Source organism: Asterias amurensis, chromosome 9, assembly GCF_032118995.1.
Source record: "Asterias amurensis chromosome 9, ASM3211899v1".
In the NCBI taxonomy this organism is placed as follows: Eukaryota; Metazoa; Echinodermata; class Asteroidea; order Forcipulatida; family Asteriidae; genus Asterias; species Asterias amurensis.
The window spans coordinates 12,579,747-12,606,138 of record NC_092656.1 but is presented as its reverse complement, the minus strand read 5'-3'; the positions used below and the strand labels follow the sequence as shown (position 1 = coordinate 12,606,138).

Sequence of the window (26,392 nt, the reverse complement as noted above, 5' to 3'; positions counted from 1 at the left end):
AGGGTAACTTTGAATTACAAAACTCATGAGTTGTGACCCAGTTTCCCTTTGAAAATTACATCGTTGAAGAAGACATGTAAACAAAAAATATAAATAAATAACCTAACAATCATGAACTTGTGGGCGTCGAAAATCTAGGGATATCGTGCATTTCCCCTGAGTTGTGACCTCATGGTAACACAATCTGGATTGCATAGAAACATAAAAAGATGAGCAATTGTAGAAGAATTGGGGTTTTTTTGTTCGTTGTTATCCAACGAAAGTCAAGAAGCTGACAAGTTCGTTTTATGACGACCCTGGGCGCGCTAGCCAAATAGTACATCCCAAAGGTCTAGGGAGGTATGACGTCCCGAGTAAAATAAAACCCCTTGGCTGCATTAACTGTATCCAGCACTCACTTATAAACCTACTCTCATCTATATCAGTTTAAACGGTGTTCTGGTGAAGAGTATCACACAACTGCAACTTCAAGAATTCTCTCTCCTTTTTCTTCCTGGACTTGCTAAAGATTGACTGAAAATGAGACTTATGTGCTGCTGCATCTTGTCTTTGGGTAGGTACAACTTTTAGCTTGAGCTATTGTGCAGCGCGTTTTGCGGTGGAAGGAGCAGTTTTGGTGGATGACGTTTTGTGGTTGAGGTGCATTTCATTTGTTAAAAATCGTCAACACCCCTTGCAAAACCGTTGTCATTTAGGCCATACAAACGATAAGTTTAATACATTTCTGGTCAAGTTTTCTCGCAAATGAGACAGTCACTTGGCAATGCAATCAAGTTATGTTTGATCAGCTCATGCATCTTTGTTGCATCTTGCAAAATTACTTATTTATGTGCAATCATAAAGGCTGACTTATGCGTTTAATGCTCTCAGGGCGATGTTTCTAAGCTACACTTTCAGCTATGTTGGCGGAGATATATCGTTACAGTTGACAAAATAAGAGAAACGTTTACTGCATGTTAACTTACTTCCTTTGCCCGAGTATGCTAGAAGCGCAGGTGTCTGGGTGCTCACTGTAATTGATGCACTTCCACATACTTTGAACTGGCAATGTTAAACATGACTTAATGCTGCCTTGCTTTTATTTTTAAACTAGAATTAAATTGAGAATGTTTTAATTTGCGAAATGACATATTATACATTGCATATGCTCTGAAGATTCGATCTGTAATTTCTGATTAATGAAATTCAGAGTGTGGTCATGACAAACCATTGTACATTATTGAAGGCAGTGGACACTTTTGGTAAGTACTCAAAATAATTATTAGCATAAAACCTTTCTTGGTGACGAGTAATAGGGTGAGGATGATAATATAAAACATTGTAAGAAACGGCTCCCTCTGAAGTGAAGTAGTTTTCGAGAAAGAAGTAATTTTCCACGAATTTGATTTCGAGACCTCAGATTTACAACTTGAGGTTTCGAAATCAAGCATCTGAAAGCACACAACTTTGTGTGTCAAGGGTGTGTTTTTCTTTAAATTCATAGCTCGCAAGTTCGACTACCAATTGAGTTGAAATTTTCACAGGTTGGTTATTTTATGCACATGTTGAGATACACCAAGTGAGAAGACTGGTCTTTGACAATCACCAATAGTGTCCAGTGTCGTTAATACGTCACAGTTGCTTTTTTTAATGTTCTGATTCGGTACGAATGACAATTCGCAAGGCACTTGACACCTTTGGTAGTTGTCAAATACCAATAATTCTCAGTGGGATTATCACAACACATGCATACAATAAACAAATATGTAAAAATTTGAACTCAAATAGTCATTATGAAAGAACAAACACTCGTATGGCTCTCTTGTGCTGCCAAATGCCCACTAAAGGCTTTAAACCTGTGTGTTGTACTACGAGTGAGACAAATACATATTTACAAAGAAAAACATTTTTGTGGAGCTGTTTCTCACAAATTTGCTTACTATCAACAGTTCTCTTCATACTCATAACCATGTCAAATGTAAAGCTAACAATTATTTAAGTGTTTGTCAACAGTGTCCAGTGCCTTAAAAGTGCAAATGATGTTAACAATGATTTTCGTAAAATTTATATAATTGTACTTTTAATAGATAGCTATACATTTATTTTGGGGATTTACTTGTCACCACGTGCTCGGCTCCTACGCTTTAGGATGTGCAAGCAACTATAAGCAAACCTTTGTAAACCCAAGTGGGCTTACCGAGATAAACTTGAAATAAACCGTTAAAAGGTCATGACTCCATCGACAAGTTTATTGACAGTCATTATGTCATGGACAAAAACAGCTAATGGTTTCACAAGCTCAAACACTTGTTTTAAATAAGATGGAACATAAAATGCTTTTTCTTTGCTATTTTGGGCTTCCTGTTGTAAATTATAGTGCGTTTTAATTTTAACTTAATTATCAGCCTATAGTTAACCTTAGGAGAAGATTGCCACATTTATTTTCTTTTTTAGGAATGCAATTTTTATCTGAGGCTTTCCAAGCTTCCTTTTGATGGCAAACATTTTCCTGGCTGCCTTTGCAATTAGCTTCTTTTTCCAGCAAGGCAAAAGCAGGTGCTAGCTTGTTTAAAGAGTGTCTCCTTTCCAGGAAATTTCAAAATCACAAAATGTTACTAAAGTTGCGAGATATTAACGAAACAAAAATCACCCTTGGTCATATGAAGTTGTGTGCGTTCAGATGTTTGATTTCGAGACCTCCAAATTTTAAATCTGAGGTCTCGAAATCAAATTCGTTGAAAATTACTTCTCTCTCGAAAACTACAGCACTTCAGAGGGAGCCGTTTCTCACAATGTTTTTTACCATTAACCTCTCCCCATTACTCGTAATCAAGAAAGGTTTTATGGTAATAATTATTTTTAGTAATTACCAATAGTGTCCACTGCCTTTAACACTTTGAAAACACTCTGTGGGCATAAACGCCCACACAGTGTTTCAAGTTACTGTGTTGAATGGACCTATTATGTTGAAGGTCCATACTCTTCGTGGGTAAAACTCGTCACTCGAAGTTTAGGTGTGTTTTTCAGTCAACTCCCCTGCTGAGCATACTTATAGGCCCAACAAAATCAAAACTTGTAAACGTGAAAGTCATATTTAGTTTGCTGATTGCCACATAACCTCTATAAAGGAGTGTTATTAACGTCACCATTAAAAGTTGAAACTCGTTATGTTTACGATTCTAACATTAAGAATTTTGAAAGTTGGTGAAGCAATAAAAAAAATAGAGCTGCCCTATACAAATGTGATGCGCAAGCGCAACACGAGTTGAAAGGTCACGAGGGTCTGTTCAACTCTATGAGTCAATGTTAAGGAGACCCTAGAACTTCAGCGTGCAAAGAGTTAAATTAATCACATTTGCTGACATTTTGTTGGACAACTTGTGAATCTCAGTTCAAAGGTACATCAAGCATGACTCGTTAAATGGGTGTAAAAGAGTCCAGCATTGAGGAAATCTTATGGTTGAAGAAGTAGTGTGCTGTTGTTTTTGTTTTTGTTGCTGCTGCTGTTGCTGTTGCCTTTTTTTTTTTTTTTTTTCGTTTTTGCTGTTATTGATGTTGATGTTGTTGTTGGTGTTGCTGTTTTTTTTTTTTTTTTTGGGGGGGAGGGGGTTTGAGGGGGGGATTGCTGTTCATGCTCCTGATGCTGCTCTGTTGCTGTTGATGTTGTTCGTGTTACATACATGCAAAACGTCCTGGTCAAATTCGACCTAGATCCGGTTTCCATGGGATCTGACCCATGTTGGTGTCAGTATGACCCGCAATCTGTGTACACAAAATGACACAGATATGGGTCAAACTGGCACAGAGTCCGAGTTAATGTGTCATTTTACTCACTTTCCTCAACAGGCTGACCCAAATAGGGTCAGACCACAGGACACAGAACCCGGATCAATAATGACAAAGGTTTTGTACTGACGGTGTGATTTTGTTCGGTTGTGATTTTGGTTTTTTTCTCGGGTAGTATTTATTATACCTTATTTGCAAACATTGCATCCAGTAAAACCATGGCATTTACCGTGCTTTCAATTTTGAGAAAAATACATTGTTTTTGTTTTATACCACATACATATCGGCCTTTATCTTTTTTATTATTGGTCGGTGTTGCCGGTATCATGCTCAGTGTTCCAGACGACTAAACGAACATAACAAAATTATTTGTTTGTCTATCCACAAATTTTGCACCGTGATCGTTGAACACAACATTTTAACAGGACATTGTCACAGTGTAGCACATTCTACAACATTACCCCAAAATCCTCTAGTTTACAAAACAACATAAAAAGCAAAATCGTGTATAATTACATTAAACGTAACATGCACAGATGGATTGAAAGAATGGTTCTAACTGTTTACATCTCCCTGTTTGAAATTCTTAGTTGTTATGGCAACAGGCTTCCCGCAAGGGACGATGGACAACTTCCAAGACCCTCTGAATATTGACACCCCAGACGACCAGGATGAAGGTGCCAACGTCAACCCACAGGGCAACCCTCAAACTGGAAGCTCGTACTTCATCCCCACTGAGGCAGATAGCTCAATCAGCTCCAGTAGCGAGGAGGAAGGGAGCGACACAGACATGGGCTCTATCGTGCCCGTCGGTAGCGTCCCCTCCGGTACGGCAGGCCAAGGCGGAAGTCCGGTCGTCGGTGCTGGTGCAGCGGGTAACAAAGCAACCGGTGTACAGGGAGGCGGTGCGCAGGGTGGAGGGCAAGGGGGTGGTAACGCCGGATCCACCGACCAGAACAGCGGTGAGCAGAAGCCAGGAGGCGCTCTGCAAGACGATCCATCCTTCCTCTCCAAAATCCAAACCAATGGCAATACCCAGCTGCACACGGGAAGTGCTGGGCAAGCGGTGGGCATTGCCATCGGAGTGCTCGCCCTGGTGTCCGTGTCGACCATCGGTATCATCTTCGCTATCCGAAAGAAGAGAGACGGGTTTATGAGGTTCTACACCCAGGCTAGCAACGAGCTATAGACCTATATTTATGAACGCTAATAACCTCGAAACAATGTTAACCAGACATTATTGACATTCCTACAAGCTGTAGGTGACTTTTTAACAACATTTCAATGAAAGCTTTATGATGCTGAGAAATTTTAAACAGTCTGTAAGAACGAAAAAAAAAAAAAAAGACAAGACAAAAATGCAAGAAATTTTGTAGAAGCTGCGGAGGATGCCTTCAAAGAAAATAAAGATCGAAGCCTGTTTTTGGCAAAGCAACTTTTTTAATACCTGTAAATAATTTGAAAAAAAAACTGAACTTAAAAAAAGGACACCAAACCATTACAGTAAATGCTGCACTGAGGTATATCTTATTATTTTAATTATTATATTATTTTATTTTAGCTGTTGTTTCCCTCGGATTGATTGATCATCGTGCGCTGCAACCAACTTCAGCTTTTTGCTTATTCCTAAAAAAAAAATAATACTAATAATAAAATGTGATATACTAAATACGCTAATTGTTTTGTACAGAAGAATATTTACATATTGTATTTTTTTTGTGCAGGATACACAAATAAATTCTTGGCATTGAACATAAATTAACAATATCTTTGCACAACAGCACTCAAAGTAAAATAATTATAAATGAAATAAGTATCCATATTGTCCCATCTTAGTATATACAAGACAAATTAATTTAAAACACGTGGTTTGTTTCCTGGAACTAACTGGAGCTGGATTTGAGCCTATGAGCTCCAAATTAACGTGTCAGTGCTCTATCAATTGAGCTATCTTGTCCAAATAGTTGTTTACTTTGCCAATGATTGTTTGGGTGCCAGTCAGAAGCCAATCAATCTGAAACTGCTGAATACACAGGGATAACCCAGTGCTTACCCGGGGGTCACAATGGGATCACTCAGGGATTGCCCGGGGATCACCCAGGGATCACCTAGGGATCGTACATGGCTCTCACACACACCGATCACACAGGGATCACACAGGGATAACCCAGTGACTACATAGGGATCACACAGGGATCACTCAGCGAATGCCCGGGGATCACCCAGGGATCGCACATGGCTCACACACGGATCACACAGGGATCACACACAGACCACGTACGGATCACACACAGATCACACACGGATCACACACATATCACACACGGATCACACACGGATCATCTAGTTATCACCCACAGTACCCAGGGATCCCCCAGGGATCACCCAGGGTTCAGACCTAGACATCTTACAAAAATTCCACATTCAGATTATTTAAAATAATATTTACCCCTTATAAACATTATATGAAAGTCGAGTGTAAAATCATTTCGTACTAATCAATATTTACTGGGGTCGATTTCACAAAGAGTTAGGACTCGTCTTATCTCGAGTTAGGACGAGTAACTCGTCCTATTAACTTAGGATTAATCTTAAGGTCTGCATGCTACAGTGCAGAGTTGAGACTCGTTCTAAGACCTAAGATTAGTCTTAAGTTAGGAAGAGTTTAGTGAAATCGACGGCTGATCATTTAAAGCCATTTGACGCTTTCGGTACAGAAAAAGAAAAACACACAGATTTACAAATAACTTACCGGGTTTACAGAAGGTAATGGTGAAAGACTTCTCTTGAAATACTATTCCATGAAATGCTTTACTTTTTGAGAAAACATTAAAACAATGTCAAATATCGATATCGGGAATTACGGATTTATTTTTAACACATGTCATGATACGGCGAAACGTGCGAAAACAAGGGTTTTTCCGTTATTTTCTCCCGACTCTGATGACCGATTGAGCCTAAATTTTCACAGGTTTGTTATTTTATATAGAAGTTGTGATACACGTAGTGTGGGCCTTGGACAATACTGTTTACCGAAAGTGTCCAGTGGCTTTATCATGGTAAAGGACCACTGGGATTTGTTCAAGTTTGGTGTGGTTTGGGTCCCTCATAATCTCATTCTAATGGTCAATAATTAAACAGAATTTATTTGTATATAACGTTATTGAGGTCTGCCTGCTTATTAAAATAAATGAAATATTAAATAATGTAAAAGACTAATTATAAATAAAGAACATTGCATACAAAACGGGTGATGACTGATTGTGTGTTTTTCTTAAAATAAAAGGTTTGCCCAACTGTGGATGTGACGAAACTATAATCTCGAGTGGTTAGATTTTTGGAATCAATTATGAATTCTTCATTATGCAAATAAGGGTTCCTTTTCACAGTAAATGTTCGCACTGATGATGAATATAAAAAACAGATCAGTCATAGAAACCAATAAACCATTCTTGCACATAATTCAGCTTTTAAGGGGTTCACTAAAATGTTAGACCCCACCTTTTTCCCGTTTGCAAATACCATTCCGTACCGTCTCACGTCTGGATTTGAATGTCAGTGCAACGGATCCTGTGAATTAAAAGTCCCTATATAGTGAAGTCCCATGTGTCAGAAGGAATATCCAGATGAAGTAACTACGAAATTGCCCAAATGCCCACCATGGTATTGATGTTGCTACGACATGTCCCAGCATCGGTTATATAAATCAATCTTAAAGGTGGACGTGATTGTTAATATTGGAACAATCCCTAAGGAGGCAGTGTTTTTCGATTTCAGATCAAAGGCTCTAGGCCCACCCGTTGTTCACACCGTCACCCCACCAGTCTACCTCCTCATTTCATATTTATTTGTGGACTTATAAGTGATTTCAAAAGCGTCATCCGAAGATCGGAACAAGAAAACCCTTAGCTTATAACGTCCTTACGGCTGACATTACCTAATTGTGTAAAGGAACAATTTCGGGTGGAATATCCCAATCCCAAGCTATTGAATAAGACCGTCCCCGAAGGCTTTGTCTCTTACCACATTCAGTCTGACCCTGCAATCCCAGTCTAAGTCATCGCTATGTCCTTTATTTCGACTGTCCGTAAGGTATTTAGTTTGTCATGGTGGTCACCCTTTCACCTCGTCTGCGAGGTAACGTACACATTTTGTAACCACTTTAAAATTACACAAAATTACAACTTTTAGAAAAGATACACGGCAGTATCTGATAGTAAAAAAAATTTTGAGAATCAATTCACTTTGAAATAATGTCTCGTTTTATGTAGAGAGATTTCAGATTTTTTTGGTAAATAAGAATCTGAGAAGCATTACCACACTCAGGTTTCTCGGCAAATTTACAACAAAAAGCGACCACCTTTTTAAATTAAATGTTCGATAGTTAAAGTCACCTGGAAGTGGTATTTTTTCAAAATAAAGATTTTGTCACTAATATTTGTGTTTTGATGAGTGGAATGTGAATAAACAGTTAGCTAAGGTTTTAAAAAATCAGTTCTTATGTTATTTACAAATTTAAGAGTAGACCCCGACCCGAGAGGGCGCTGTTCGTGACGTCAATCGAGGCAGACTTTGCCTGTAATGCGTAGAGTAAACACAATTGCAAAGTACATGTACGGACCAAATCGTGAGTTTGTACGTTTCAAGTTTTTTTTCCGGCAATGCCGACCAGGTGTATTGCTGCTGAATGCAGAAAAACACTTTTTGAAATGTACCAACTCACGACTTGGACATACATGTACTTTGCACGTGTGTTTACTATACGCATTGCAGGCAAAGTCTGCCTCGATTGACGTCACAAAAGGGGTAGGCGGAGTCAGCCCCCCAATCAACTTTATATATTTTTTAAACATATAAATCGTGACAAACAATTACTAAAAAAATTGTTTTATTGTTCGTAAGCATATACTCTTATATTTGAAAGAAAAAAATTCTTAAATGAATCAAGCGGTTCTAAAAGTGCTTACTATGTATTTTAAGCTCATAGTACATGCCCTTATCCCCACTGCATTCTGTCTGTAGCACTTCCAAATTAAAACCACTAACCCATGTGAGATCTTCAGTTCGTATTGATGTGACGTTTCCAAGGTAACGGCATAGTGGAGTTCCTGTATCAGACCTGATTGATCACCAGCCGGAGATATATATAAGATATAGCACACGTGTTTCAGGATGTTTATCCATGTAGGCTCTCTAAGATTGTTAATTGACGGAGCAGATAAGTTTATAATCGTGTGTAAAGTGCACGCCCTATAAAAACGATTGTATTTTCCCTAAGTTTGTCTGAGAAATCTTAGACGTTTTAAAGGGAAGGTACACGTTTGGTAATTACTCACAAGAAATATTAACTTAGAAACTGACCTAGGAACGAGCATTGGAGAGCTGTTGGTAGTATAAAACATGGTTGGAAACGACTCTGATGAAACTTCGATGAACAATTGAGCTCAAATTTTAACAGGCTTGTTATTTAATGCTTACTGTGGGAAACACCAACTGGGAGCACTGTTCTTTGACAATTACCAAACGTGTACAGTGAAGTCTGTGTTGGCTTTGACTTTGTGTACAGACGAGTTGGTTGATGAGAGGTCATAGACGGTGTAAACTTCATGTGTGCACTGCTACAACCGTGGGTACACATAATGACCCATGGTGGGATTCGAACCAGGGTCCCATAGGTGAGAGGGGAGGCAAGACACCACAACACAAACCTGTGACCTCCAGATTGCTGTTTCAAAGACACCAAAATGAAAAACATATAAATATCGAGTAACTCTTTGAGATCTTTTATTGAATAAACGCAATTATATAACTTTTTTATCCAGCTTTAACACCACAGCGATTGTTGGTATTGATATATAAAACAACACTGAGATCAATTCAATTCATTTCAATTCTTCATTCGTCATGCCCAGCATGAAAAATCACTTTCTCGTTTTGCACATTTAAATACAGTTATTAAAAATGGCAGATGAACCGTAGCCATTAAAACAACAACAAGAGATAACGGCGACATCAGTGGTTCTAAGAAATTGGGCAGTAAAACAATGTGTAAACATGGATGTGGCTTTTCACAGTGCTCTACAAAATTAAAGCATGCAGTTTAATTAATTCGTGGAAGGTGTCTAAACATTTCTTAACAGCTCTTCCCCAGAAGACGATCAGAGCATACTGATCGAAACGTCGAGTTGAAAGCAACGTTTGTTTTAAGAACCACCCTAACTCATTTAGAGGTTATTATTACTTGGTGTCACCAAAAACCTTTATATATTGTATTTCCACCATGCAAAAATTAAAATCCTACGTTTCCAGACGTGTTCGACAGCCGCAGCGGTATTAGGTTTCCAAATATGTTCGACAAAAGAAAAGGTTTTACATGATCCTAATGTTGTCTTTGTTTGTGCATTCAGAAGATATACATTCGATCAAAAACTTCCGGTAGTTTTACAACCTCGACCTCTAATTCCGACAGTACACCATGTCATACGTGTGAGAAGGAGAGAGATCTAATCAACCTGACACGTATGATAAAGGGGACTTCTTCAAAGTCCCGTCTGTCATAATTTTTAGATTTAGAGAGCATCTCTAAATTGACCTTTTCAATATGGTGCGTCTTGAGGTTTTTCAAACTTGTTACCACTATAATGACTCGCAATGACACCCATCTTCACTCCACCCACACCCTTACTCAGCCACACCATGTGCCGGATGAATCACCCGCTTGGGTTGTCTTTGTGGTAGTGATTTCAATTTCTCTGTTTCAAAAATACAATCGTTATTGTTGGGTTTTTTTAACTTAAAAATCGACTTATGAAGTTCGTTGGTATATGTAAACTTATAAGTTTGAGGAATTCATATGTGAACATTTTCACCTCAGTAATCGACTTTGCAAGATAAATGTTCTGCCGTCGATTTCACAAAACTCTTCCTAACTTAGGATTAATATTGGGACGAGTCCCAACCCTGCACTGTAGCATGCAGACCTTAAGATTAATCCTAAGTTAGGACGAGTTACTCTAACTCGAGATAAGATGAGTCCTAACTCTTTGTGAAATCGACGGCAGGGTTACTTCAACATACACAATACCTGTACAATGATACCTAACCATGCAATACCTCAAAGTCCGATATTATTAGTTCGACATTTTAATCATCATTCGGTAAATTTAATTTGTAAAATAAATTACCAAAGTAAGTCGACATCACCAGTAAGTCGACGTTTCGAGACAAATCATCACGGTAAGTCGATTTTTGCGAGATTATTTATCTCGTAATCTTCAGGAGGTGTGGCACTCTCAAATCTCTTCTTTTTTGTTTTCATAATCCGAAAATGAAGGTTACTATATTTTGCTGTTTATTTGTCGCATACTCAGTACTTAAAATTATGGTCGGACACAATATTTTGTAAAATATGTTCAACATACATCTTGGGAACCATTATCATGCGGACGGTAAAATCCTTTTTCAAATTCTGATTGAAGATGCTTTTGAGACGCATTCGAAATATTGCCTTTTTCCGGTCTAAAGATGGCGCCATGTGCATTTACTTTTTCTTTTTCTGATGCAGGGAGATCCTATGAAAATGCAGGCTGCTGTAGCATGCAAACAGAGTACATTACCTCAAAAATTACAGCTCAAAATAGTATTTATGTGCTGTGCCAAAAACTAAAACCGAGCGTTAACTCTTTCCAAAACAGTGTCCCTGATTAGTTTGGCTACAAAACCCAACAAGGGTTGTATCAAAGCCCCTGTTCCCGTCCAGGTCCCACTTGAAAGCCTTTCTTTATATCATCCAGTCCCTCAAGGTGATTCATCGCTAAACACGGTGAGGACTTGAAACTTGTCCAACTTTGCTCACGATTTGGGCAAGATGAATTCTTTTCAGACATATTTATATTATTTGTAAAACTTGTTTGTTTCTATATTTGAAATAATAATATTTTTGTTTAATTTAAGAACTGATATGAACGAAAACATAAAAAAGAGCAACAACATTAACAACATCAATATTACAACATCAAAATTAACAACAACAACAACAACAACAACAACAACAACAACAACAACAACATAAACATAAACAAAAACAAAAACATCAACATCAACATATTTAAAAACATAAACAAAACAAACGACAACAAACATTGTAAAAACCCTTTAAAGAAACCTGTTTTATGGTCAAGGCTAATGGATGCACCCAATTTGTAACTAATGAACACCTGTTTTCCTTGTTTGTTTTAATTACAAAATTAAAATTTGCGATCTTAGAGAGATCTTGCAGAAATATATATTATAGCTTTGAGATTGAAACTACGGAAGCCTAGAAGTGCTGTAAGACTTGGTGAAATCCCAATTACTTGTCTCACGGGGAAGTTATTCTACAGAGAGAAAACAAAATGGCCTCGTTCCAAAATTAGCATCTCGGGAAACAAATGTCGCTGAAGAAAAAAAAAAGTTCACCCTCCTGAGAGAAATGGATGTCGACATTCTACCAACAATATGTAAACCCAATAAAAGTTATCTTAGAATTACGAAACTGTTCAGCAAGCTGTTGTCACGGTCACGCACTGCCCCACACTACAAACAAGAATACTTATTGAAAAGGGGTCTTACTAGTTTGACAAGTTTCTCTAATACTACTTAAATAAATGTCGTCAACCAGACTTACCTGAAAGGTTTATAAACTCTAAGCATTGTGATCAGATAGTGATAAGATTTTCCATTTCAAACGCCGAGTTGCGCGGCGTGAACGGTAATAAATGATGGGGGGGGGGTGTCAGACGTGTTAGCCTATTCCGAAACCATGAAAATCTATTTTACATTTCTATTAAAAAATAACATAATGGGGCATTACCTACATTGACCCTCCCAACCGGCTCCGAATGTCTTGCTACGAGCTCTATTTGTAGCCAAACTGACATGATTATTAATGGATTCGTACTGAAGTATATGGATAGTTGCCAAGGTATCTACAACTTAAATGTTGCAGCCAAGAATTAAAATGTTAAAAAAAGACACAGTAACTTCAAACTAAAATAGCATTTTGTTTGTGTACGATTATTTTGAGATTAATTTAGGCCCTACTGACGGTTTATCATTAAAGGCAGTGGACACCATTGGTAATTACTCAAAATAATTATTGGCATAAAACCTTACTTGGTGACGAGTAATGGGGAGAGGTTGATGGTATAAAACATTGTGAGAAACAGCTCCCTCTGAAGTGCCATAGTTTTAGAGAAAGACGTAATTTTCCACGAATTTGATTTCGCGACCTCAGATTTAGAAATTGAGGTCTCGAAATCAACCATTAAACGCACACAACTTCTGTGACAAGGGTGTTTTTTTCTTTCATTATTATCTCGCAAGTTCGATGACCGATTGAGCTCAAATTTCCACAGGTTCATTATGTTATGCTTATGTTGAGATACACCAGCTGCAAGGGCTAGTCTTTGACAGTTACTAATAGTGTCACTGCCTTTAACATTATTTGTTATGGTTGTTACTTTGTGTTGATCGTTTGGTTTTGAAACAAAGCGCACTAGATTTAAGAATGATGAAGAACAAGTGTTATATTTATTTTTGTTTTTCATCGATGTCATGCAAAATATGTAAGATCGGTTGTTCACTATAATTTTCTCGTGACCCAGATGGCCGATCAAACTCAAATTTATACAAGTTTGTACGTTTATTAATTATAGTGGATAACAAAAAGTGCTTACAATGCCAGCAAACGGTTTGTTAGCAAAAAACCAACTATGTAATGTTCCTTTAAAATACTAAACACTGTTTATATCTTTCAAGCACCTATCAAAATGTGACACCAGTGTCCCTTAATTGTATCCATGCAATTGTTTCCATATATAGTTCCCGGGGCGCATGATTCACGGTCAAAAGTGTGATGAATCTTGGACAATTTCCAAACTTACACATGTTTAAAGACAACTTTTCAATTTGAGTGTTTCCTCGCAGTCGTTAACTTAAAGGGAAAGTATACGTATGGTCACAACCCTTGAGACTAATTGCAATAAAAACATTTTGCAGGAAAGCATTCTGAGAAACATTTCACTTCGAAGAAAAAGGAACAAGAATAAAGAACCGCATGCCAAAACACTTATTGTTTAATCGTCTGTGAATATATTATATTGTGTTTATGATGGCAATGATTACTGTTGTTCAGAAAAGAAGCACGTTGTCCAAAGCTCTTGGTTTGTTTTGATGAAGCGACACTCTGACAGAACTACGGTCCAAGATGTAACAAGTCAAGGATGATAAAGTAGTTCTGTGAAACATATTTATTTTTATTTATTTATTTATTTTTTTTTTTTCCACAGAGGAATTTGTTATTCACACTTAAGACCACTCCTCATATTACAGATACGCTGAAAATACGTAATATTAACAGCAAAGAAATAAACAAATTACAAAGTTAACCTTGAACCAATAGTTTGAAAGAGTCCCATTTTTTTTGAAAACTAACAGTGGAATCGTTGGTGATGGAGATGTATTTATCCAAAGTATAATAAAGCTTTAAAGCCAGTTTTAATAGTGCAAGGGAGGGTCTGTTCTCACTATATTTATTTATTAAGGTAACTTTCTATGAGATTATCACAGGCAGCTGGATAAAGCTGTTGGCTGATGCAAATCCCCAACCAAAGGTGTACCAATTTATGCAAAACAAATAAAACGCATTGGACACCGTATGGCAAAACAATATGAAGTAACGTGCCGCTACCCTCAAATATTATCAAAAAACTGGCATAGTAGAAGTTGTCCCACTTTGGGCTTGAGATTTCTTCACCCTGTCAAGATTGTTTCCATTGACAAAGACATCCTTTAAAAAAACTGGGGTAATGGGATTTTGATGGTGTATTGAGCTTTAATCATCCGTGGGTGTCATTGCAACAGCTCGATGGGTTCATCCCCCTGTTCACACGGTGACCCTCGAGTGAGTCAGAGATTTGCGGTGGGAACAGGAAGAGCCAGGGGACGGAGAGGGTTTGATATGGGACTCAGGTTGAGGACGTCGAGCAGCCATGTAGGTTCCCCTTGTTACCTACACGTTTTGGATTAAGGGGATATGAAGGTTGAAGGATGATGAGAAATTGTTTCATTATAATGTCCCATTGTCAAACTAATGTTTCATATGTATATAATAGAAAGAGTCCTTGTAGAAGTAGGTAAGTATTCAAAATCTAACAATATTATTCAAAATGTTGTATACTCTTTTTGACCACTATTTTTGAAACATGACGCCATTGAAAATCTGCAATAAAATGGAAATGTCCAGTCCAGAGGCCAAGTCTAATGCTTTTTTGACTGAATGTAATAAATAAATCAGGAATGAAATTAAACTTTTCCTTAACAAAAATGTGCTGACCCATGACGTTAATGTGTTGACGTTTTAGGTCTTTGAGAACGTTTTCACTAGAAGGATATTTAAAAAAAGAAATGCACTATTTGTAGGTCTATACTACATTCTTAGGGTGGGAGGAAATACCAGTGGTAAACATAAATATTGGCATTAATTAATTGTTGACGTACCGAATGTGCTTCTGAAGGCTTTGTCACGTAGCCTGAAGTACACTAATGTAACCCTAACTTAAAGACACTGGAGTGTTTAAAGACAGTGGACACTATTGGTAATTGTCAAACACCAGTCTTCTCACTTGACATAATTTTGTATGCATAACATAACAAACCTGTGAACATTATTGAGCTCAATCGGTCGTCGCAGTTGGGAGATACTAATGAAAGAAAAAATACCCTTGTCACACGAAGTTGTGTGCTTTCAGATGCTTGATTTCCAGACCTCAATTCTAAATATATGAGGTCTCGAAATCAAATTCGTTGAAAATTACTTCTTTCTCGAAAACTACATCACCGCAGAGAGAGCCATTTCTCACAAAGGTTATATTGCTAATCATTGTTTTTGAGTAATTACCAACAGTGTCCACTGCCTTTAAATGTAGCCCCAATTGAAATCTGTACCTAAATCAAATACAATACAAATGGCATTTGTATACCACTGTTTTTTTTTACTTAGATCACAGTGGTTTAAAGCCCGAATACATCATAAACCCTTGACCTACATTCAGCTATAATAATAGTTGCAATACTTTAAATGCTTGGAGCTACACCGAGGACCGGACTACTTAAGGTATTCATTAAAAAAAAAAAAAAAAAAAAAAATCAAAGTTAGTTAAGTAAAATTACTTGTAGCAGCTAAGATGTTAGCTGTTATAAATATTTGCAGTTCCCTTCTTACCATGCAGGGGATGTGCAATGATATGTCTTTTGGGGCGGCGTTTATGCCATGGATGAGCAAAAGGGAAAAGGTAGGAAGCTTTTTCAATGTCAATTACACTGAAATTAAGAAGTCTAAAATGTGACAGCTGAACCTTGCTTCAATTTCCACGGTAGCTATTTTCGTGAACGATTTTTTTTTTAAGCAGCATGTACAGATAAGAAGTGTCCGGACGGAAAAAGATTTTTGAAAGGGTCCAAAGCAATCTAATTCATTAAGAGCTTGAACAGCAAATCCAGTCATGGTGTTGACGGTGCTAGGTGGGACTTGACACGGATTAACACTATTCGTAGAAATAGTTTGAAGCTTTATTTCCACAGGTGTGTAACAGGTTGTTTCAGTAAGCAAAACATCAAACCTTTTTGAGACAAAGATAGGTCGCCTATTTACACTTCAAGATGAGACTGCACTGAACCAATGTGGGTTATATTGGCCCAAAATAACTGCCACCAGTGGCACCTGTCACCTACTCTTTGGGCCATTCCAGAACCATTTATGGTAAAGTACTTGGCGCAAGGGCACAAATTAAATGACCGGGATTCGAAGCTATAACACTCTGCCAAAGCGTCTGCTTTTCACACGTAAAAATATTACCCCCAAAAATCACTAAAATGTTCATGTGATCACTTTGTGTTAATTGCAGATGCTTCAGGCTTTAAAAAAAAGACTTCAGTTAAAAGTATGAATTTTGTTTGTGTTACTGTTTGCTATATTATGCGAGTTCATTGTTTTAATTACCAGTGGTTTATACAACACATTAAACATCTGAAACAATACTGGATGGGATTTGAGAATGTCTTAATTTTAAAAGTGGTGATACAAATTGATCATGTGTTGTACGCCACTCGGTCTGTTCAGAACCACCACAGCTCATAGGGAAAGATCTATTTGCATTCATTATCAATGACTTGCTTATTTAAACAGTACAGTCAATCATTTTGTGTTTTTCGAAAAATCCAATCTAACTTATTTTTTTAATACACTCTGTGCTACTCAATGAATGCAGCTACTGCCCTCTGTTGGCAGCAACAAAACTTTATAACATCTAATACTCCGGAACACACGTAAAACGGTTAACGTCCATGTTCAGTTTATTTTTAATCTTTTTCTAATGTGCTCAATGTGGATTCAGATATAAGGTAACTTTTGCAATGGTTATTGTTTTATCTTGCGACAACACAAGGCAAATGCAAAGCTTGGGCCATATTAATCAGATCTTTCAAAAATGAGCCCCAGACTCCCCTTATCATGTCCGATTAAAAAAAGTAAAGTGTGTACAATTATAATTAATGGCATTGATGATGCCACAAGGATAAATGACAACGGGAAACATGAAGGACATAGATTTGCTTCAGTTCTACGCCTTTCTTAATGAACAGCTTCCGACTTCATAATTACATGAACTTGCAGGTGGCCTAGCGGGCTTTAAAAATAAACATTGATTTATGCGTTTAACAAGGCCTTTTACGAATACTTAAATGGCCTTCACTTAAAGGAACACGTTGCCTTGGATCGGTCGAGTTGGTCTTTGAAAAGGGTTTTGTGACAGTTTGTTATAAAATGCATATGGTTAGAAAGATGATGTAAAAGTAGAATACAATGATCTACACAATATATGCCTCGAAATTGCGTGGTTTTCTTTTTAACTCGTCCAATAACATGGTCGGCCATTTATGGGAGTCACAAATTTGACTCCCATAAATGGCCGACCGTGATAGTTCGCGACGTAAAAAGAAAACCGTGCAATTTTGAGAGATACTTGTGTGGATCATTATATTCTACTTTTAAAACATCTTTCTAACCATAAACATTTTATAACAAACGGTTACAAACGCTTTTTATAGACCAACTCGTCCGATCCAAGGCAACGTGTTCCTTTAAGCCATATCCCATTATGCGTCTCAACTAACGACTGATTAGTTGCGTCCAAAATGGTTATTATTATTGTTATTATTTTTATTTATTCGGCCAAATTTTCAACAAGCAGTACAAGATACAATATTACCGTACTAAAGAAATATAACAGGATAAGAAACAACGAATGTAAACTTATGACACCTAGAACAATAGTAAACCAATGATTGAATGAGACAGGGCACTGGCACTCAAGCAAGACAATTATAAAAACAGACAGGACAAGCCCGTTCTAAGATGGCCCGCCGTCGTTTTCACAAAGAGTTAGGACTCGTCTTATCTCGAGTTAGGACGAGTAACTCTTCCTAACTTAGGATTAATCTTAAAGTCTGCATGCTACAGTGCAGGGTTGGGACTCGTCCCAAGTCCTAAGATAAGTCTTAAGTTAGGAAGAGTTTTGTGAAATCGACGGCTGGAGTTATAAAAGTGAGCCTAACCACTGTGACTCGAAAGCCTATCAGTCCAATCTTAAAATGTGAAAAACGAACGTCTAACCTTACCACTAAAACGAACACGGTTTATATTATTTCACAAAATGAAAGGATCAAAATATTTCAGCAAAATAATTGACAACTATGATTACCCATGTTAAAGGGTGTATGTGCACAGATTTACATTAAACTTTCACAGTTTGATAATAATGATGATAGAAAGCTTCCCTGAAAATATTACTTGCCGAGGTGCTGTAGTTTTTGGAAAATGAGTAAACCAATGTCATGAAAATAATTTTCGTCTCATGAGACCAACACTATTATAAGCATTAACAAACGTATTTGCATTACATTATTTTACTCATTTCTCAAAAACTACAGCACCTCAGTAAGTAAGATTTGATGGGAAGCTTTCCACTATCATCGTCTTCAAAACCCTATAAGTATGAGGTAAATCTATGAGCATTTTGAAAAAGTACTCAAATCCGTTAAAGAGGGTCTAAATGACGGAACAGAAAGATTTGTTTGTTTGGTGACAGCTTTATACCCCATCCACGCCCTCAGCTAAATTATTTGCGTTTATAATACACACATAATCTTTGCCGTAAGAAGACAATGTCATCGATGATTATTAATGTATGGCCTTGAATCTGAATTTTATATGTATGACATGAGATGATTACTCATTGGTTTCGATCGGAGTCTAATCTACAATCATTAACATTGTCCATACAGTTACAGCCATGCATTGGACACTTTCGGAACAGAAAAAAAGTAAAAAAAAAAACAACACAGATTTACAAATAACAAACAGGGGTTTACAGAAGGTTATCGTGAAAGACTTCTTATGAAATATTATTCCATGAAATGCTTTATTTTTTGAGAAGACATCGAGAATTATGGATTTATTTTAAACGCGTGTCATGACACGGCGAAACGTGCGGAAACAAGGGTAAGGTTTCCCGTTAGTTTCTCCCGATTCCGATGACCGATTGAGCCTAAATTTTCACAGGTTTGTTATTATAATTATTTAAGTTGTGATACACGAAGTGTGGGCCTTTGAACGACACTGTTTACGGAAAGTGTCAAATGTTTTTAAGACAAATTAAATAGTACATTAGAAGTACAATATTTAAAGCCAAATTTGATATGAGGATGATACTTGCGAGTGAAAAAAATAATAATAAAATAACAGTTAAAAATTGAAGCTTTAAACCAGTTAGAGATGTTTGAAATTTTAACAACAAATCAAAACAAAATTACTTATCAACAAAATTAGTATATTTACGGGATTTTTATTTCAGTTATCGGGAATCAACACTATGTGTCATTTTACCCGTCGTTCTTATTTTTTTTTTTTTTTCGTTAAAGCTCAATTTTGGGTTCATCGTGGCCTGAGATGATGTCATGATGAAACAAGTTCAATAGTAAGGGAAGCATCATGGTTAAATTGCTTCTGAATGTTATAATGGCAATAAATGAACCCCCCCCCCCCCCCCCATATCTGGGAACTCTTATTTGATCCAATCCAAGTTCCAATGCGGCTCAATCAACATAAAACACACCCCGTGCTTTAATTCAGGATACATTCATAAAGTCTCCGAAAATAAATACATTCTCGGTTGCTCGTTGTCTAAACATGAAAACGCAACCTCCAAAGTTACGAAAGCCGTCACAAGTCACCACCCCAAATATAGGCGCCTAGCATTTTCTAACATCCCTGGGAAGTCAAGGAGACTTTCTAGCCAATGAGAACCCTCCTCCTGTTCACCAACGGGTAATGTTTATAGTTGACGGTATCTCAGGAGTTCAGTCATCGTTTTTGAATCTCAGCCGAACGGTTTCACACTTGTCTCCCGCTGTCAGTCTGAACTTCACTCTCTGACTAGTAGTAGCGACAGAAGACAGCAAGATGAAGTCTTTTCTAGCAATCACCATTATCATGGGTAAGTCTGGTTGGGTTTAACCCTTTGAATCTTCGTGAAGAGTCTTTATGAGTGATCTTATTGTGTCATTTGATAACTTCTTAGAGTGGAATGAAAAGCAAAATTAGTTAATGGTTTGACGTTTCGACACTCATAATCTTTCTCGAGTTAGTCTTCACGAAAGACTCTGCCTCTGTGGAAATGTCAGGCGATATATGCTTTGTTTGATCGTATACTATTGGGTTGGAAAGAGCAAACTATGTTTTCTCAAAGAGCAAAATGCATCAGCAGTAATCATTGTCAAATTCTATACGCTTTAAAGATAATTCTGACACATGCAAAAGCTCCACTTAAAACACACACGTTTCTTGTTACTTTGTAGATATCAGGGAGTCTTACAACTGTAGAAAGTTACCATGAAAATTTAGTTGGAATTCAAAATTTTTACAAAATGGCTTTGGGAGTACTTTACCCCCAACCTGAAACAAGACAAGTGTCTTTCTCCATACCGAAGAGGTAAGGTCTGATTTACCTCACTACGTGCCGGGAGGTAAAGTTACCTCTCTTTGCATTTGGTAATTTTGGCTAACAAATCAACGGGTTCCTATAGACCTAACACAGTATTATTTTAGCAGCAAACATATTCAAATCGCTGTGCAATTTCATGAGGAAAAGTGTACAACTCAACTGTATAATAAAGGGTCTGCCATTATGTGGACTTGAAATGAGGGGTGAGGTATTTCACGAGCAGTTGGAGCTCAGCTTTAGAGTGCGTTTTTCTTTTTTAGCAAGCGTCATGATAAGCGCCTGTATTGGCAGATACCGGCGCTTTATTATAATACTTCGATTGTTATTATGTGAAGAATGGGGTCCACCTCAAACATAGTCTTACTGAGCTTTTCAATAATGCAAGGAACTAAAAAGCTTTTTATACCACCCTTTAGGTCAGTCATATATACGGGCGGCAGTTGCTTCATATTCAACCAAGTTTTCTGACAGAAACAGCGACAATAAAACAAACCCAGATAACTTTCTAAAAAAGCATATGTTTCTGCCATGGTCCGTGATTTGGTTGACTCACAGAGTCCGGCTAATAACTTACATCCGCTGTCTGTCCAAGAGCGGTCACATGTGGCCTGCTTATCTGTCGAATAAGTACTCCGCCTCACCCAGCTAAAGGGTGATTTAAATCGTCTTCTACTTCGTTGTTCTTCAGGCGAAGGTCCTCTGTGTGTCTAGAGTAGGCTAACTCATGAGTCATAAAATGTTCAGAATCCAAACTGTTTCTCTCTAATCTCACTTAATGTAATGTGCCTCGTTGGCTCAACCCAATCCAAACCCCTAAACCCGACCAGCCCCACCCATCATGAGACCGAATGAAAACTAGACTAATGAACATTGATTGAACGCATACGCAACAGTGGTAAACTCAGTGATTCTTCAGTCTGTGAACTTTAAACCTGACCTTTTAGTTAATTGGAAGGAAATGCGCACATCGGAATGTGTCAGCATTTCCTGTTCGGGGCACTTTGGCTGCACATGCGCACAACCAGGTCGAACTCAGAACACTCACGTCATCTGTTGTTTTTATTGAGGGTCGCCCCCCCCCCCCTCCTCCCCTCCCCTCAACCACCACCAACGTTGTCTTAAGCTTTTCAACTTGTTTTTAAATGAAAATGTTTCTTACAACTTAAGTGTAACCATAACATTACTAATACTGGCATACGCTTAAATTCAAGTACTCCAAATCAAGTCTCAACTGATCACGACACCGGATGCTTATAAGATGCCAAATCTTCAAGGAATACTAATGATAATAGGAAACATTAATATTGCGCCTTAAATATTGCCTCAAAGGCTTTACACAAAAATACAAATCAGAAACTACAAAAATACAAATACCACACTTTGTACGACTGAATTGTTCTTCCTTCTTGTATTACAATTCCTCATTTTTTTTTTTTTTTTTTATGTTGCAGGTTGCATGGCGTTCCTTGAGGCTGGAGTTTTGAAACAAAGCTCTGGTGAAAAACAAGCCGCATTGGGGAACCCGTTCTTCGCAGGCGGCACCTCCAATGACGGAGACGGTATGGGAAGTCCAATCATCGGCACGGGAGGCAACGGCGCAGCAGCAGCCGGCGGTAACGCTAACGACGGTGGTGGCGACACACCGAATGGTGCTGGCCCCGGTACATACGGAGGCTACGGAGGGTATGATGGTTATGCCGGACGTTCAGGCACTAGCGGTGGTTACGGAGGAGGCCGTGATGGCTATAGAGGTACCGGTCGCTTCGATGGTTACGGTACCAACCCAGGCGGTGGAACGTACGGCACTGGCGGGTACGGTAGGACGTACGGTACTGGCGGCTACGGGGCAGGCGGTGATGGATCCTACAGGCCCAGAGTCGAGCAGAGACCAGCTAGACCATACGGTGCAGGAGACTCCGTGAGCAGCCCCAACACAGAGGAGAAGGCAAAGAACCCCGGACAGATCGTCGGCAGTGCCGGGTCCACAGGCACTACGGTCGGTATCGTGGTCGGTGTCGTAGCCCTCGTAGGTGTTGCTGCTGGTGTAGCAATCTTCGTCATCAAGAGAAGGAATTGAATTGTTGATGGTTTGGGAGCATCGAGAACTAGCAGACGCTCCCGGGAGAATAGTGGCCGAAGAGTCACGTTCTTTCCTCAGATAACCGAATGGAGACCAATTCTATTGTAATCAGTATTTTTTGTAAAAATAAAATTGAACATTTCAGAGATTTGTATGTAATGAAAATTATGATTTGCCTTAATTTGTTTATCTATGAATTTGATCCGAATCGTCTTGTTGTCCTGATAGATTTCAGTACACAGCAATTTCTTATCCCATTTTTGTTTTTCTAGAAGTATAGCTGCAGTTAAGCGTACACTAAAGTTGAGGTATGTTCAAACATGTCGCTTAAATTTGTTTGTCATTTCAAAATAAACATCGAATGCTCAAGTTCCTTTCTTTCCGCATAGATTTTATTTCTAAGTTTTAGAAATACATGTGTTTATAACACTCATATCCTACAAATTACACTCAGCAGAATATCAATAACAATACGATATAGTTATATAATACGTCTGCAGGCCATGACGTTTCGATTGTACATAATCCAGTCCTAGGAAGAGGTATTCAACAAAACCCACTTCAAAAGCTCACGAATGTTACACGTTGTGCAACACCACATCATTTGTGTTTTTCCAAGCTTCAAGCAGCGTTTCTCAAGTAAACCTATTGACGAGTTCCAATTCAACTCGTCTTTCATGTGAGTGGGTACATCATAACGGCGAGAGATTCGGGTCGCTAGGTGGCAGCAAATTTACCCGGTAAGATTATTGTCCTCGTTAATGTGCGCATGGTCAGAGCTACAAACAAACTGAAATTTACCTGCCACCTAGCGTTCAAAAGTCTCTCATTATTTAAAAAGAAAAACGTGCAAAAAAAAAACAAAAAAAACGGGTGACCACTGTAGCCATTTTGTGGTCAGGTTGACTCATTTCCTGGGTCCAAATGACCAGGGGCCTTTTCCAAACGTCGGTCTGGGCTCCAGTTCCGGGTCTGGCCCCGTCATCATCTCCGGAACAGTGTACATTATTTTGTTACGGTGTTTCCTACAATCAAATGGAGCCAGAAGCCGGAACCAAAGCCCAGGCCGAATTTGGAAACTCCCCAAGGCATCCGGATCAGTGGTCTTTGACTCAATGTTCCGTGTCATGATGATCTGTACAGTCCAAGCTGGCCCGATCGTGGCAGGGCCCCCGGTGAAAATTTCCCCTTAATAATTTGACAAAATGAGCCATCTTTTCCGTTTTCGCAAGACTCCGTGCACATTGCGAATATTGTTGGCATAAGTTCATCAGCTAGTTTGTAATAATTTACTAATGCACATCTCAATGATATGACGCCCAAACAAACTATGCAGTGAGAGTGTGGCCCTTTTCGAATCCACGGCTTCGGCTGTGGACTTGGCTTCAGGCTCCGTTCACTCGTCTACAAAAAAAAAAAAAAAAACGAGCGCCACCGCCAAGCACGCACTATCCATGTCAAAACAATCGTGGTTTCGAAAAGACCTATGTTCCATTTAAGTTGCACTAACTGTAAATTAAATGGTAACCGCAAGTCATAAATGGCTTCCATCAGCGCCTTGAGTGTCGGCACTTCCTGTCTTAAATCTGTTTTCATTTATAAAAATGTAGATCTGTAATATAATAGTTTTAAATACATGCTAATAAAAAGTAAATGAAATATTTTATTGGAGGAAAATAATCTTTTCTTTTACTTTATTATCTTGTGTTTCAATTTACGTTTGCTTTCTTAAGATCGCTACTGCAAAGCCCCCTTTTCCTTCCCAAAATGCCTTTCGACAACATAAAACAATCAGCCAGAACGGAAGCTCAATATGGTTTACTGGGTTGTTGGAGGCTTAACCTTTTTGTTTTTAAAGGCAGTGGACACTATTGGTAGTTACTCAAAATGTTTATTGGCATAAAACCTTACTTGGTAACAAGTAATGGGGAGAGGTTGGTCGTATCAAACATTGTGAGAAACGGCTCCCTTTGAAGTAAAGTAGTTTTCGCGAAAGAAGTAATTTTCCACGAATTTGATTTCGAGACCTCAGTATTAGTTGAGGTCTCGAAATCAACTTGCATCTGAAAGCGCACAACTTCGTGTGACAAGGGTTTTTTTTTTTTTTTTTTTTTTTATTATTATCTCGCAACTTCGACGACCAATTGAGCTCAAATGTTCACAGGTTTATTATTTTATGCATATGTTGAGATACCTAGTGAGAAGACTTGCATTGACAATTACCAATAGTGTCCAGTGGCTTGAACTGATGTTCGAATCTCAAAATTGCATGAAGATACCTGAAACAATATCACTCAAATAACTCGAAGTCAACCCGTGAAACAACAAAACAAAGAGTGATATTAAAGTGAAATACCAGCTATGCGTTGACTCTGCAGAGAAGAACCTAAGCATGGCGTCATTAAGTTTGCAATAATGTTCCCTTCTGCTGTCATTGACGAGCGGTTAAAGAGCGCCGGATTCAAGCTCTGGTGTTTCTGATCATCAGAAAGTTGGTTCGGGTTCCGGTCGTGACACTTGCTACGTAAAATTGGGGAGGTAGTGCTTTCTCAAGATGATACCCAAGGCAACATCCGTATATGAACTGTAAAAGGGGTAACCCTGTTTCAGTCCTAGAAGTAAGTGGCAACGGCCTCTAGAATAAAATAATTGTAGCTCACACCTTGAAGTGGCCTTCCGGCCTTGTGTGTCTGGCGACTTGCATAAAAAAAAGAGTGATTTGACTCATAATAAGTCATTATAGAGCTTTGTTTTGTTAATAAACAACGTGGTTTGAGCACTTGGCACCATTCCCAAAGCACTGGGGAAACATCTAGATGAAATAGGGACAAATGTGAGGGTAGATCTGTTGCAGAAGGCAGCGCTTTTGGGAACAGCGAGGATCCTGAGAAAGACCCTTGAGATCTAAGGCTACGGGACGTAGCCCGACTCGAGGAGTTACCGGCACAAAGGAAAATAAGACCTAATAATAATAATAATAATAATAATAATAATAATAATAATAATAATAATAATAATAATAATAATAATAATAATAATAACAATAATAATAATAATAATAATAATAATAATAATAATAATAATAATAATAATAATAATAATAATAATAATAATAATAATAATAATAATAATAATAATAATAATAATAATAATAATAATAATAATAATAATAATAATAATAATAATAATAATAATAATAATAATAATAATAATAATAATAATAATAATAATAATAATAATAATAATAATAATAATAATAATAATAATAATAATAATAATAATAATAATAATAATAATAATAATAATAATAATAATAATAATAATAATAATAATAATAATAATAATAATAATAATAATAATAATAATAATAATAATAATAATAATAATAATAATAATAATAATAATAATAATAATAATAATAATAATAATAATAATAATAATAATAATA

The 26,392-nt window shown here is 37.6% G+C and overlaps 2 protein-coding genes across 2 annotated transcripts; both read left to right on the top strand.

The window, feature by feature from the left end:
• The first annotated feature begins 366 nt into the window (after positions 1 to 366).
• On the top strand, positions 367 to 6,998 carry LOC139941943 (uncharacterized). Its single transcript, XM_071938589.1, has 2 exons — positions 367 to 553; positions 4,356 to 6,998. The coding sequence occupies exons 1-2, from the start codon at positions 520 to 522 to the stop codon at positions 4,952 to 4,954; spliced, it is 633 nt and encodes a 210-aa protein (XP_071794690.1). The 5' UTR covers positions 367 to 519; the 3' UTR covers positions 4,955 to 6,998.
• A 13,231-nt stretch (positions 6,999 to 20,229) lies between these two features.
• Positions 20,230 to 24,610, top strand: LOC139941818 (uncharacterized). The gene is made up of 2 exons (XM_071938439.1): positions 20,230 to 20,357; positions 22,316 to 24,610. Exons 1-2 carry the CDS (start codon positions 20,324 to 20,326, stop codon positions 22,939 to 22,941), a joined length of 660 nt encoding a protein of 219 aa, XP_071794540.1. The 5' UTR covers positions 20,230 to 20,323; the 3' UTR covers positions 22,942 to 24,610.
• The last annotated feature ends 1,782 nt before the right edge of the window (positions 24,611 to 26,392 follow it).

What these genes read in the sequence shown, in the direction of transcription:
- LOC139941943 (XM_071938589.1), top strand. Translation starts at nt 520, where the DNA reads ATGAGACTTATGTGCTGCTGCATCTTGTCTTTGG. An exon ending in CTGCTGCATCTTGTCTTTGG is followed by an intron (nt 554 to 4,355) that starts GTAGGTACAACT and finishes TGAAATTCTTAG; the next exon opens with TTGTTATGGCAACAGGCTTC.
- LOC139941818 (XM_071938439.1), top strand. Translation starts at nt 20,324, where the DNA reads ATGAAGTCTTTTCTAGCAATCACCATTATCATGG. An exon ending in AGCAATCACCATTATCATGG is followed by an intron (nt 20,358 to 22,315) that starts GTAAGTCTGGTT and finishes TTTATGTTGCAG; the next exon opens with GTTGCATGGCGTTCCTTGAG.